Source organism: Pygoscelis adeliae, unplaced genomic scaffold (assembly GCF_000699105.1).
Source record: "Pygoscelis adeliae isolate BGI_AS28 unplaced genomic scaffold, ASM69910v1 Scaffold619, whole genome shotgun sequence".
In the NCBI taxonomy this organism is placed as follows: Eukaryota; Metazoa; Chordata; class Aves; order Sphenisciformes; family Spheniscidae; genus Pygoscelis; species Pygoscelis adeliae.
The window spans coordinates 687939-703195 of record NW_008825521.1 but is presented as its reverse complement, the minus strand read 5'-3'; the positions used below and the strand labels follow the sequence as shown (position 1 = coordinate 703195).

General features: G+C 54.7%; 1 protein-coding gene across 1 annotated transcript; it reads left to right on the top strand.

Moving 5' to 3' along the window:
• Positions 1–679: 679 nt before the first annotated feature.
• On the top strand, positions 680–6234 carry PTGS1 (prostaglandin-endoperoxide synthase 1 (prostaglandin G/H synthase and cyclooxygenase); the record flags this gene model as incomplete). The annotated part of the gene is given in 10 exon segments (XM_009331614.1): positions 680–809; positions 973–1113; positions 1897–2040; positions 2465–2646; positions 2755–2838; positions 3248–3494; positions 4143–4429; positions 5384–5469; positions 5471–5517; positions 5879–6234. Coding segments are annotated over 10 exon segments (1704 nt in total), but the record flags the coding sequence as incomplete, so codon positions are not given.
• Positions 6235–15257: the final 9023 nt, after the last annotated feature.

The following is a 15257-nucleotide window of genomic DNA, read 5'->3' as shown; positions in this document are numbered from 1 at the left end:
TCCGCTCGGGGTGGTGAGGGCAGAGGAGCCACTTGCCAAAGCAAACTTCAGCCCTGACAATTGCCATTATTGTTAACACCGGTGCTGTGTTTGCACTGCTTTGTCCCGCGCTGGGGCTCCGGGGGCACAGCAGCCCCCTGTGCACGAGGCTATGGCCCCGGCTGGGCAGGAGACCACCGTGACATGGCTCTGTGGTGGCATGGGGCGCCGGGCAGGGCAACAGCCCGAGCTGGGGCCGGGGCTTGCAGCACCCGTTGGTGCGTGGCCATGGGGTGCAGATGGTTCCTTTGGCAATCCCGGGTGTTTCAGACAAGGCTAACTTCCACAAGGAAAGGAGGGATGGTGCCGAAGCGATGCTCCTGCCCAAAATACCTCACCAGGGAGGTAAAAGAAAAGCTGAGCAGTAATATCTACTGCAGGCCTGACATTGCAATGGCCAGGGCAGTGCTCGGCTCCTGCAGCACCTCTCTGCAGTCTCTCTGCAGCACGTCATTGTCACTGGACTTGGGGGCTGGGCTCACAGAGGCGGCCGGCATCAAAGCACCTTGTCTCAGGGGGACCCCCCCGGGATGCGTCCCCCTGAGCTGGACCTGGCTCGGCTGTGTCCAGGGCAGCGTCACCCCATGAGGAGCAGGGAGCCACCGGACGTGGTGACACTGTGGCTGGATGGTGATCTCTCTCTCTCCCCGCAGTGAATCCCTGTTGCTATTTCCCCTGCCAGCACCAAGGGGTGTGCATGAGGGTCGGCCTGGGAGGATACGAGTGCGACTGCACGCGCACGGGATACTTCGGGGCCAACTGCACCTCCCGTAAGTCCCTCTTGCCCGGAGGACCTCTGGCACCCATGGGTCCCAGGGTGGCATGCTGCGCCTGCGGCACACGCTCTCACCGGCAGCGACAGCGCGAGTGGGCCGGGGCCATTAGCGGGCTTTGTTAGCGGGGCGAGCAATTTGCCTGGTCTGTCTTTCCCAGCCGAGTTCTGGACGCGCCTCCACGACCTGCTGAAGCCCAGTCCTGCCTTCTTCCACTTCATCCTGACCCACTTCAGGTGGTTTTGGGATATTATCAACAGCACCTTCATCAGGGACACGCTTATGAGGCTCGTGCTCACAGGTGAGGGGTTGGAGCAGGTCTCGGGGAGCAGCAGGACTCGGGGACACCCTGGGCATCAGCAGAGGTGTGGGTGGGGGCGGCGCAGCTGCAGTGATGCTGAGCAGCTCCCGCGGGTACGGTGGGCACCGGGCTTGAGTCATCTCACCGGGAGACCCAGGGAGGTTGTCACCCCATCACTCCGTCACCCTGTGACGCCGTCACCCTGCCCGAGGGAGGCTGCCCGGGGGAGGCTGCCTGGCCACGCAGCAGCGGGGTGCAGGGGGTCGCAGGCTGGGCTGCCCACGTGTCCCCAGCCGCACGCTGGGCTGCCAGCCAGCTGGAAAACACGAGCAGCTCTCAGCACGATACCCTCACTGGGCCAAAGGACTCTTAAGCAGCCGCACGGAAAGCAGCCTGTGGAAATATGGAGCTGGCCCTTGTTACTCATGTCCCCACATTCATCACTTTGCATAAATATTTAGGTTCCAGCCCTTGGAGCTGTAGCGACACGTTCACAAGGCTCCGGCTGTTGGTTTTACCATTTCTATGTGGTTGTCATCTCATTCATCATCCAAGAATCCACTTAGCGCACTAGCATGAGCCCTCCTCTTCTGCAGGGAATTGCAGCCTTTTAAAGGCTCGGAGCAAAGCCCGGAACGCCCACATGCCTCCGCTGCCTGTACCTTTCTGGTTTTCGGGGTGGCAGGGGAGGGCGTCTGACAGCACTGAGTGGACAGGCAGGGGCCGGAGGCAGAGCCTGCCCCATGCCCTGGGCCCCACACTGACCCCCATCTCTCCTTTCAGTTCGTGCCAATCTCATCCCCAGCCCCCCCACCTTCAACTCTGACTATGGCTACATCACGTGGGAGGCCTACGCCAATGTCAGCTATTACACCCGTGTCCTCCCGCCCGTGCCGGACAACTGCCCAACGCCCATGGGGACCAAAGGTACGCAGCTGGCCCGGGGGGACCGGCACCGCACGGTGCCAGGCGTGGGGCTGAGTTGCCGGAGCAGCACCCTGGGTCCGTACCTGGTGCAGCATCAGTGTTTCCCACCCATGCCTGAGCTTTCACTGCCATGGACACATGTGCAAGGCACTGCTGGCAATGCCATGTGGTACTGCTGTCCTGCCCAAGCTGGCCCCACGGGCAGAAGGAACTTGATGGCATCTAAAACACTGCTGGGACAGCTCAGGTTGAGCTGCTGGGGCATGTAGCAGCCTGTGTGAGAGGGGTGTAAGGTGTCTGTGCAGACGAGTCAGTGCCTGGTGCTGCAGCAGACGCGGCAGCACTCACTGACAGCTCCGCGGCCAGTACCGGTACCCAGATGGGTCGGTATGGGGCACCCGCCTTCCACCTCCATCCTTCGCAGGGAAGAAGCAGCTCCCCGACCCCCAGCTCCTGGCGGAGAGGTTCCTGTTGCGGCAGAAGTTTGAAGCCGATCCCCAAGGCACCAACCTGATGTTTGCCTTCTTCGCCCAGCATTTCACCCACCAGTTCTTCAAGACGTCCGGGAAGATGGGACGTGGCTTCACCAAGGCGCTGGCGCATGGGGTGAGGAGCGCCGGAGTGGGGGGGCGCAGAGGCGTGCGGGGAGTGAGGAGGGGGACCGGGGCATGCACGGCCTTTTGGAGCAGCCTTGTCACCATGCTCTCTTGGCAGGTGGACCTCGGGCACTTGTACGGGGACAACCTGCAGCGGCAGCACCAGCTGCGACTCTTCAGAGACGGGAAGCTGAAATTCCAGGTACCACCTGGCACGACTGAAACATGTCTCAGCCCTGCGCTCCAGGGTTGTTCGAAGCCCACATCCCTCTGGCAGCCGCCAGGCCAGAGACTCCAGGAGCATCAGGAGACCCCGGCCCTGTAGGAGACCCCAGTCCTGGTGCCCTGTGCAGAGCACTGCCAGGGCCCCCCTCGGTGGCTGCTGGCCAGAGGTGCCATATCAGGGGCATGAGCTTTGGGGTTCAACTGTTCTGATGGCAGCAGGCGTCCTGCAGTTTGGGCTGTACGAGGGGGATGTTTCCATCCTGCTCAGCGCTTGCAGGAGAGCGGCCGTGGTCCCTGTAGGGAGGCAGGTCCCAGCTGGTCAGGCTTTCGCCGGGGTGGTTTTCTCCCCTCCTCCCTTTCTGCCATCCCGTTCTTGTCTCCCCAAGGTGGTGGATGGAGAGGTGTACCCCCCCATGGTCACCGATGCTCCGGTCCACATGGTCTACCCGTCTGCCGTCCCCAAGGAGAAGCAGCTGGCGATGGGGCAGGAGGTGTTTGGGCTGTTGCCGGGACTCTGCATGTATGCCACGCTCTGGCTGCGCGAGCACAACCGTGTCTGCGACATACTGAAACGGGAGCATCCCACCTGGAGCGACGAGCAGCTCTTCCAGACAGCTCGTCTCATCCTCATCGGTGAGGACCGGTGGTGCCGCAGGGCACAGGCACCGTGGAACCCCATGTCCCGCCTCACTGGGCAAGCCCCAAGGACTTGGGCATTGGTCTGGGACTTGAGTCTCTGGCCCGGCAGCTGCCGGAGGGATGTGGGCTTCGAACAACCCTGGAGCACAGGGCTGAGGGTGATAGCCAGTCCAGTTTTAGAGGCTGGAGGAATTTCTCTGGCAGCCTTCTGGGGATCATTGGCTTTGGTCCGTATAGCAAAAATTGGCTTTGGTCCATCAAAAAAATTCATTTGTAATAATTTTGTCATAGTTTTGAATTATTGCATTTTGATGTTCTATGATAAATTTACTATAATCTCAAGAAATGTCATTTTTGACCAAAATCCAGAAGAGACCCATGTCACCACGTTATCTCTAAGAAGCGTATTGAGGTCAGCTTCCTCAGGAGCCATTTCGCTTTCGGCAGACTGACCTTTGCTGGTGAAAAAATAATTCACTGAAAAATTCCCAACCAACTCAACAAGCTCGTAGTCAGAAAGGTCCCAGGTGGTGGGTGGGTGCTGGGACGTGCTGCCATAGCACGTGGGTAACATCTCGGGGTACAGAGCCGGTAGCTCCTGCTGCTGCCAGCTAATGGCTGCTTCTCTCACCTCCTGCTCAGGGGAGACCATTAAGATTGTCATCGAAGACTACGTCCAGCATCTCAGTGGGTACTTCCTCAGCCTCAAGTTCGACCCCGAGCTGCTGTTTGGGACGCAGTTCCAGTACCGGAATCGCATCGCGGTGGAGTTCAACCAGCTCTATCACTGGCACGGTCTGATGCCCGACTCCTTCGTCATCCAGGGGGAAGAGTACAACTACGAGCAGTTCCTCTACAACACCTCCATGCTCATGGACTATGGCGTGGAGGCGCTGGTGGAGTCCTTTTCCAAGCAGACTGCAGGAAGGGTAAGGTCCTGCTCTCCTCTCCCTGTCAGCGCCAGGGCTGTGGGACCCCGGGAGGGATGCTCACGGTACCGTGGAGGCAGACGCTGCTGTGCTGTCGGGTGGTGGAGCCCAGCTCTGGGGCTCGCAGGGCGGCAGTGGGGTTTCGAGCTCCTCTTCTTCCACTGCGCAAAGCTCCGGTCCAAGGCAGCTCTGGTCCAAGACACGACCTGTCCCTGCAGTGCCTGGAGCACAGCTGTAGCACACCAGTATCGAACCTCCCTGTTTGGCAGTGGGTCGCTGTCACACATAGAGTCTTCTACCCAGGGCAGCACCCAACGTGCATGTCGTGACTCCTCCCCACAAGCACCGTAGCAAGGCTGGGCCTTGGCAGCCCCGTTTGCTTGTTCTCGGGACTCTGTAGTAAACACCACGGTGATGCCAGGAGCCTGTGGTAAGCTGGGATCTCCTGGCCCAGACCGGGCTGTGGAGCAGCCTGGGTATGGGAGCAGCCTGTCTGGCACTGTTCTTTGCTGCCATCACATGGATGTTTTCTTCCAAGCGATTACATCTACATTTCTGACCGTCTTTTCTTGTGCAAAGCAGCAAGGCTGAGGTGCAGACCCGCTGCTCTTCGGGTGTTTGGGTTCTCCCTGTGATCCCAAACCCCTGTAATCTCTCCCCTCCTCCCAGGCCGGTGGGTCACTGTCCATCCAGGGCTTCTCCTGCACTGTTCCCTGACCCACCCTGGGAACCGGACCGGCTTTAACCCAAGCTGCTCTACAGCTTTTTTTTGGCAATGCCCAGTGATTCCCCCTCTTCTCGCTGCTGTGATGACGTGCTGGTCTCCCTGACACCATGCCCAGGACACGGATGCTTTAGTACGGGGTGGTGGGGCTGTGCTGTGGCTCCCCTGGAGCAGCTGCCAGTGCCGCCTCGTGCCTCACATGTGCTCCTCCTTGTGTTCTCACCCTCCAGATCGGTGGGGGACAAACCATCAATGCTAACATCTTGAAAGTGGCCGTTGGGGTCATCCAGGAATCCCGGCAGCTGAGGCTACAGCCGGAAGAGGTTTGGCATGAAGCCCTACAAGTCCTTTCAGGAGCTAACAGGTAGGACTGCAGTGCTGCTGCAGGAGTTCTCGGGGCTTTGCTCTGCGCTCACAGCAGAGTATGAGACAATGAGCTGCCCCCCTGCCGCTGGGCTTGCCCAGCAGAGCAGCCGTTCCTGCCCATCCAAACCTGGCCTGGTTGTGACCCTCGCACCGGGGTGGACAGGGCTGATGCCTTGGTTGCAGGGGTCCTTCCTCCTGCGAGGCTGGACGAGTAGTCCAGAGGGCAGCGCCTGGCCTGCGAGCTGGGCTTGCCACTGTCTGGGTTGCAGGAGCTGCCACGTTCCCGTTACCCACAGCAAGGCCAGTCCTTGCCGGGGGTGATTCCCTTGCTAAAGCACTCTGATGTTCACTTGATGCAGGAGAGGAAGAGAAGGCGGCAGAGCTGGAAGAGCTGTATGGAGACATTGATGCTCTGGAGTTTTATCTGGGCTTGCTGCTTGAGAAACCCCAACCCAATGGTATTTTTGGAGAAAGCATGGTGGAGATCGGAGCTCCGTTTTCCCTGAAGGGGCTTCTTGGAAACCCCATCTGCTCCCCAGAGTACTGGAAACCCAGTACATTCGGTGGAGCAACTGGCTTTGAGATAGTTAAGACAGCATCACTCAAGAAACTCGTGTGCCTCAATGTGAAGAAGTGCCCGTACGTGGCGTTTCATGTGCCGGATGCTGCGGAAAATGGCAGCCCTCGGGCTGGTGGACCATCTACTGAGCTGTAGCACCAGAACAGCCTGCCCAGGTAGAGACCATCCTTGCCCAGACACCGGCTGATCCGAGCTCCCGGCCTGGCGCTGAATGTCCCGTTCCTTCCTGCAGGGAGCGGCAGGGACGTGGGGACCTGCCCACCCCTGTGCCGAGCAGGAGCAGGACAGAAGATGGTCTCACCCTGGGCGTCCTCCACACCAGCCCTTGAGGAGAGGCTGGTTCCAGCTCTGTGAAAAGCTCGAGTGCCTCAGGAGTGTGGCTGCTGCCGCTGTCCTCAGCAGACCCATTTCTCTTGCTAGCTAATACCTTGCACTAAGCCAGCTCTGGGGTTCCCCAGGGGACGCCCACCTCCCCAGGATGCTCTGGACTCCCCTGCGCTTTGTCACCATCCGCCCCCACTGCTTTCCAGCACCAGGCCACCAGCAGCCCCTCTTCCGCAGGGCTTCCCCTGCGCGGAGGAGCGCAGAGCCAGGGGAGCCCTTGCAGTCCTTCCTCCGCTACTGCACCCGGTTAAGCCACTGAGCTCCCCAGGGGAGGTGGAGGAGGCAGGTGGCAGCGCACATAGGGTCAGGGAGGACATGCTGTGTTCATGTGGTGGCTGAGCTTGCAGTAGGAACCTGCCCTGATCTGCTTCTCCTGCAGCTGCTCCGGACTGCCCACCCCAGCCTGCCCAGCACGTGGCATAGCCGAGACACAGCCGAGAAGAAGGAACCAAAGCAACGTCTCTGCGGGAGGAGACCAGGGGAGAAGCATCAGATCAGATTGCCTGCTGGGACCCCGGCACGCACCGCCGGCCCCCTGAGCAGGGCTGCTTGGAGCAAGATGCTACCTCTGTGTAAACACAGTGATGAAGTGTCTTCCATCCCGCGATCGTTACACTGCCCTGCATTAATAGCTCAGCAAATGGCATCCCCAAGGCACACAGAGCCCGCTTCTGTCCCGCTCCAGAAACGCATGCAGATGTCAGCCTTTGCTGACATAATGACATGGTGGCTGGCAGCCACTGTCACTGGCCTTGATCCCCATCAGATCTCAGTTCACCTCCAGGAGAATGAACATTTAAAATAATAAATGATTTAAAAAACTCCTTTCAATTCCTCCAGCCAGTTTCCAAGCTTTGTCTCACCAGCACAAGGCCCTGCAAGAGGGCAGGACGCTTGGGAGGCAGCAGGAGCTGGGGGAGAGAAGTCCCTGGAGCATTGCTGGAAGGCTGGTGTCCCTGCTGGGACACAGCTGGGACATGCAGCTGGAGCAGGCCATGGTCACCAGCGCTGTGCTGTGTCATTGCTGACTGCATCAGAAGAAATAAACGGAGCGACCCTCCTCCTTAGGAATTGCCTCGGCAGGGGGGTCTCTGAGCCTGGGTCTCCCGTGAAGGTTTGAGCTACGCTGCCCTCCGGCCACCACCACCCCACATCCCTGTGCTGCCCTGCTCCGATGATGATAACACAGCGCTTACATCCAACAATATGTATTTCAATCACATAAAATCTATTCACATGTAAATCTTGCTGTATTTTGTAGGCATGAAATAGCCACAGTCTGCAAGAGAGCAGCTGGCTGCAGTTTCCCCCTGTGCTGAGCCAGAGGAGGGGACCGCTCCTGGGCCCCTGCTCCGTCCCAGCAGGACTTCCACCCAGCATCATGACTTCATGCCACAAGGCCATGGGGGCTGCGCTGCTCCTGGCCAGACCCTTCTTGCAGAGTTCTCCACCCTGACCCCCCTGGGCACTGTGGGCTGCTCCTCTGCCCATCACACAAAACCATGGGAGACAAGAGGAGAACCAAGGGAGGGAGTCCTGGGCCAGGGTGCTGCCCCAAAACCTGGGGCTAGGCAGCACGTGGGGGACGGGGCAGGCAGGGGTGAAGAGGGTGACAGATGTGATATCCCCAGGTAGATATATCCAGGTAGACACAGCCCCCTCCATACTCTCTGCTGCAATTCCCTAGGTGGGGACGAGGATGGATGGGGGTGTTGGCCATTTCTGGGGGGAGCAACAGTCTGTGATGTCCCACCTTCTGCCCTGGAAGTTTCAATCATTTCTGGTTGCACCAGCTGATTTTTTTATCCCTGATCAGCCAAGTATGTCATGATCCAAATGGATCCAGAGGGGGTTGTGAGGCACTTCCAGGCGATAATAAAACTGGTTATAGGGTGGTACAGGAATTTCAAACCAGGGAGCTTGAAAAAGCTGGTGCCTTGGCCAGGGATGTGTTGGGAGGACGTCATGGCAAAGGAACATCTGCAAATGGAGACTCCCAAGGCAAGAGCCTTCTCACTCACCCTCTTTAACCCTTCAGAAATGAGATGATTTTACCAGGATATCACCTGGATTTGAATTTCCTTATGGCACACAGGGAGGCAGAGGGGCAGGTCTGACCCACAAAGGCACAGCGGGCAGGTTTGCCTGCTGCATGCTCAGCTGGGCTGGCCCTGCCCTGCCCTGCCTGTGCCCTGCCCAGCCGTCCTGCCCTGCTGGGGACCAGCACGCAGAGACCCCAGTCTCATGGCAGGGACAGCACCACCAGGCACTGACAGGCTCCTAAGAGGTGTAGAAGTGCTGAGTAGCAAGCCGCGAGGAGGACACGGTCCTTTCCCATCCCACAGTTCCCTTTCCCCTTCCCATCCCCTTTGGATGGGAAGTCAGCGCGCAGTGGTGACGCTGTGCCCAGGTACCAAAACGACCAACACCCGCCGACAGCTTGTTACGTGGCAGTGGTGGGGGTCTCTCCCCCAGGGTCTGCCCCATCACCGGCTGTACCCTGTGCTGTGACCCCCCCCAAGGACCACGACCCTCGTTGTGCTTCCCTCGCTCAGCCAGCAATGCAATGCTCAAGAAAAATGCAAATGGCAGCAAATGGGGAGCAATACACGGTCCAAAGACCGTCAGTGTGTCTCAAACCCACACTGGGACCCACGCGCCCCGTGTCTCCAGCCAGCCAGAGCACACTCCCAGAGCGTGCGTATAACTGCCCTTGCTCTGCGCTGAGCTGCTCCAGCCTCAAGCATCTTTCACCATCTGGCTAAAGGCACAAGCTCGGCTCGTTTCAGTTAGACCACAAACATCCTGCTTTTGTTTGTAGCTATCAAAGGCTGCCAGTGCTGTTTTGGTACCAAATGATAAGCATATAATGGCCCATCAGGCACACAGAGAGCTGCCTAGACGCTCTCTGCCTCCAAGGAGGAATGTTTCCTCAGGAACTAGCTCAGCTGAGCCAACAGAGGCAAATCTGACATCTCTTCCAGCCGTGCCACCAGCTCCCACGCGGCACAGTCCAGGACAGCAAAGCATCTCCCTCCTGTACCTCACCCTTCTGCTAGCAGGAAAAGCTTTGAAATAGTTTCTTTGTTTGTCGCCGCCCCCCGCGGGGGCGCCGCGGCCAGCAGCCCCAGCTCCCACAGCCCCGCCGGCTCCTCCGCCGGCACCGGGGCCTCGCCGTCCCCTGCCCGGGGATGTGCAGATGAGGCGGCCCAGGACGGGGTCACGCCGCAGCGGTGACCTCTTGCCGGCGTCTCGGGCCTTGCACCATGTGAGCAGAGCTGCTCCTCAGCTGGAGGGACTTGGCTGCATCCAAGCACAGCTGCAACGTGCGTCCAAAACCACCTCCCATCCCGGGGCGCCCCACGGCCGGGGCGATCACCTCTGTTTTAAATTGAAGCAAGACTGCCGTGGCAGTTCCTGCACCCGTCCTGTGTACCCTGTGCTGTGACCCCCCCCAGGGACCACGACCCTCGTTGTACTTCCCTCGCTCAGCCAGCAATGCAATGCTCAAGAAAAATGCAAATGGCAGCAAATGGGGAGCAATACACAGTCCAAAGACCGTCAGTGTGTCTCAAACCCACACTGGGACCCACGCGCCCCGTGTCTCCAGCCAGCCAGAGCACACTCCCAGAGCGTGCGTATAACTGCCCTTGCTCTGCGCTGAGCTGCTCCAGCCTCAAGCATCTTTCACCATCTGGCTAAAGGCACAAGCTCGGCTCGTTTCAGTTAGACCACAAACATCCTGCTTTTGTTTGTAGCTATCAAAGGCTGCCAGTGCTGTTTTGGTACCAAATGATAAGCATATAATGGCCCATCAGGCACACAGAGAGCTGCCTAGACGCTCTCTGCCTCCAAGGAGGAATGTTTCCTCAGGAACTAGCTCAGCTGAGCCAACAGAGGCAAATCTGACATCTCTTCCAGCCGTGCCACCAGCTCCCACGCGGCACAGTCCAGGACAGCAAAGCATCTCCCTCCTGTACCTCACCCTTCTGCTAGCAGGAAAAGCTTTGAAATAGTTTCTTTGTAGGACTAACATGTACCAACCCCAGGCACAGCATCCAACACGCTATTGAAACCTCCTCCTCCACAAGCCTGGGGTCCCACAGCCCCGCACATGGAGCTTCCCCCAGCCCAGCACTGCCGAGCCCTTGCGTTTTCTTTGCTAGTCTTTCAGCCATGGCAGTTTGCAGAAATCGCTCACATCATCACCACCTTGTCCATCACAATGCCGCAGCCACATCCAACGTAGAAGACAGTAGTTTGCATCTAAACGCGGTGTTCAGTCTGGTGCATCCACCAGCATCACCCAACCAAGGCAAGGGCTCCAAGCGCCCCCCGCCACTGGGGAGCTCTGGGGACAGCACAGAGGCGAGTGCTGCCAGATGTACCCTCTGTTTGAGCTCTCGGTAAACACAGCTCATAGGACGTCCTCTGATTTTTTAAACAAGTGCCTCCGAGGAGCCCAGCTACAGCTTGCCTGGACAGGGATGGACGTGGACAGGAGGACGATGCTGCCTGTGTTCGTGCAGTGTGAGCAGCAGCAATGAAAACATCTGTCTGTTGTTGGGCGATGGTTCACTGAGCAGGAGGTTATTACTGATCAGAGCAGACAATACAAGGAAGATTAATTGTCTGCAATGCTTTTTCATGCAAAGTGGTCCCTACGGTTAGAGGGAAAGGGGCAGAGGTTGCAGCCGGGCTGCAGCTGCTCCAGGGTTTCCCTCTCCAGGCCGCCCGCACTGCTCCAGCACCACGCCCGATCAAGATCCATGCTGGAAAGTCATCTAAACCCCATGGTGGCAAAAATAAGTAGGGTCCTGAGGCTGAATGGAACAGCAATCCCCCGTCTGAGTAAGTCACCCGGACTCCCCTGAGCCCACCCCAGCAGGCCCCTTTGCAGCGTGAGTCATGCCAGCAATTGCACAGGAACATTTGTCTGGATTTTCAACAAAGGCATATGTTGAACATTCTAGAAAGAAGAGGTAGATCAGAGGCCAAAAAAAATCCATATAAACTTTTATTTTCTAAATCTTGTCCCTTATTGCCTGGCAGCCAGGTCAGCACCATGATTAAATGCCTGAGTTAAGCTCATCCCGTGATTTCATTCCTGCCCTCGCTGAGCAGCCATCTGCATTTCCTTGTGCATTTGCATTCTGTGGCCAAATTCTGCTGTTTGTACTGGAACATCATTAAAAGTGAACAAGCTCAGGTGATTTTACACTCCTCTCCCATTGCAGAATTATGTCCTCCTGTAAAAATAGTTGTTTCTGGCTGCCTCTTTGCAGTAGGCTGCTTTTTCCAAAACAAAACATTTCCCAGAGGCAACACAACCTACCTGACGTGTTTTTTTCAACTCCTGTTTATAGTACTTCTTGAACATGAAAATCAGACACAGAGGTGACTTAGACTTGGTACATGTACCTTCTTGATCTGAAGGGTGTATCACATAAACCAGACCAGGCTGCAGCCAAGGTGACGCACAAAACCAACCGACCAGAGAGCCGCTACCTGCAGGAAGAGCCAAATCCACCTGGGCCATGTCTGCATGTTTGTGCTACGCTTGAGAAGTAGCAGACAGAAAGTGGGACAAGGAAAAGGACAGACAGCAAAGACAGAGTACATAGTGTCTCAGTAAGAGGAAGTCTTGTTCATTAGATCTTATCCATGCATTAATTTACAGTCATATTTTAGATATACAACTAGTGTAAATGTCTCAAAACATTTAAAGGTGATAAATACCAACCTTATTTTGCAGGACCAGCTGTTTTCTTTCTGACCCCTCTTGTCCTGTTGAAACTAACAGATTTAAGAAAGCTTGCATTTATTTATGGCTTTTAGATGCTGGCAGAATTGCATCCAAAAAGTGTTAAAGCGTGAACGATGCCTGCACAGCTCTGCCAGCGTGAGACAAGGTGACTCCGGTCGCTTCGCACCAGGACTCCAGACTCCCTTGGCCTTTCACGAGCGATGTTTGTATCTCTCACCAATTTCATCAGATGCACTAAAAAAAGCAGCAGAACTGCTGGTGAGAGGAGGTGGGGGAAGAAACAACTGGGAGACGTCAAGGGACGTAAATGCACAGGCTGGTGCCTGCCCGGGTTCACCGCCGGGCGCTGCCTCTGGACGCTCCTTCCCGAAGTTTGCTGCCTGGGCCCCTGCGGATCTGCCTGCGGGCAGGGGCTGCCTGCGCTGCCTGTCCGGCAAACAGAAACCCCTTCAGGGAGCTGTGGCTCAACGGCCAGGGAGCGTGGCTGTGCAAATCAGCTCTTTCCTAACTGCAGCTGGTGTCTAGCAGCACAAAGAACACTTGGCCAAGGCAAGATAAGGTCTAGTGACAAAATATTTGAGCGTACATCCCCTTCAGCCATCACAGTTGACTAACTTCTACCACCCGCCGTACCCTGCACAGTACCGAAAACCACCATCACAATCTATCAGGTTTCTGCCAAGAACAACGTCATGCACTAGGGAAGCTGCTGTGCCAGAAAAGATAGATGAAACATCTTTGACAAAATTAAAAAGCATCCTTTATTCAAAACCAAACCATTTAGTAGGAATACATCAATTTAAATGAAGTTCTGACGGTGACAGAGTACAACGGCTTTGGGCGAAGGAGAGGCACCTGGATCAAACCGAAAACCTGATGCTCTCAATGCCAAATTGAATGTTTCAAAACAGTTTTATTTTATGTAGGTGTTTGTACAATTTCATTTTCACTTTAGTCCCCGTATGCGTCTATAAATACACCCCAATTCTTAATCTGCAGGTCAGGACCACATCTAAAATTAGAGAAATTGAGCAGAATTTAACACTTCGACCAGAACATTTACAGATACAGTGTTGGTACGAGTTGTAATTTTTATTTGTATGGAATGGATAGGGGACAGACACAAATTAGTAACTAACCTATTCTAAATTAGTTTTATTTTGTTGTATTGTTTAATGCACATTAAGAATGCTGTTTTTTTGAGGGCACGCAACTACCAGTTGGTCAGTTTGGAAGGATTTAGCTTCAAGAATGGACGAAAGCATTGGAGCAGTGCCCAGCCCTGCCGGCAACGCTTCTCAGCAGCAGCCGCCGCCGCCAGCCTCCCCTTCCTTCTCATACTTGGGCTGTCGGTGATGAGAACAAGCAGCAGCATTATAGCACATCTTCTCCCTACTCCCCTCTCCCTTGTGCTTATTATATTCTTCCAGATCAATGATTAATTGGATTCAGACCTTTTTTCTTTTCCTTTTTGCTATTGGCACTGTAAACCATCTATCATATACCTGAGCACTGGAGATTAATAACCAGGAGTCACCTTGCTGCAGGCAATGCGACATAGAGCAGCAGGAGAGGTTTTGATCCTATTACAGTTTTGCTGCCATAGGGGCAAAAAAAAGCACTTTATAAAAATAAAACTTCAGAACAACTCAAGCAGTCAGCTCTCTCCCGACCCCCTCTCCAAGCCAGGTTTATTATGATGCTAATATGCACCCTGTCTGCACAACAGACTTCACCGAATCTCGTCCTGAATATAAATTACAGCTACTTTGATTTTTTTTCTTAAGTGTGCTGATATCCATGCTCAATGATTTAATTTCATATAACTTTCATGGGGTTTTTTTCTGCAATTCTGAGATGAAAAGAAATAATCTCTTACCACATTTTAAAACCTGGATTTCTGCCAGTTTCCTTAAAACAGCTACAATTTGTGCCAATTCAGTAATTTTTAATTACAAATTATTTATTTTTCTGCTTATACTACTTTTTAAAACACAGTTAAAATAGATACAATTACAAATTCTTCTTTTTCTATCCTAAGATCCATTCTTATTAAGAACCTAGTGCTTATACAGAGACATTTGCATTTCTTCCTGGTGTTCCAAAGTGCCTTACATAAAACTTGCAATTAAATTTAATCACTAAACATGGCATTACATTGGGTCATATATTTAGGGAACGATAGTCTACTTTCCTCAAAATTGAAAAATAACAAGCAAAGTAAGTAATGCGTGAGAAAGCAAACATGCTGTAATTTCAAATGAAGTATGTAGAAGACGATTCACTAATAACTAAGCATAGAGCGCACACATTCAGCGTGCTCACTTGGGCTCGGTACGCTGAGCAATTCGGCCACACTGTCATCTGGCCAGTAAAGCCTTTATCTCGCTCTGCGTCATCGGAGGTTTTCGTGCTTGCATTCGCTGTAAATTGCTAACGGCGTCTAACACTGCCCAGGTTATCTCACAGCTGCGTAGCACCAGACTTGCTGGAGGCAGGGTGAACTTTAATGTACTAGAAACCCTGAAAATTACTTCCCCGTATTATGACTTGATTCGCAAAGGAAGTAAAGCACAAAGAAAATAAACAAACACACCTTAATGAAAATGTAATCACTGACAAATGGTAATGACAAAGGTGCTGCAGGAGGGAAGCGTAATATGCAGCTGCTGCATTCAGTAGCAATAATGTTCATAAAGAGGCAAATGGGCTCAGCCAGCACGGGATGGCTTTTATTCTGTGTCCAGAAGTGGGAGTCACCCTGTGTTTTTGGGGAAGATGAGAACTTTAAGATCAGTGTCACTGGGCAACTGAAACAGCCGCGATGATGCTTTTGAGGAGGCCTTTGTTATTTCTCACAAAGGACAGAGGGAAAAATTGCAGTCTCCACATAGGTTTCACCTCCACCCCACAAGACTTTTTTCTGTTAGTGAACTCCACTGACGCGTGATACAAAAAACATGCTCCCGAAGAGCTGCCATCAGAGGAGAACCAGGACAGTGGCAAT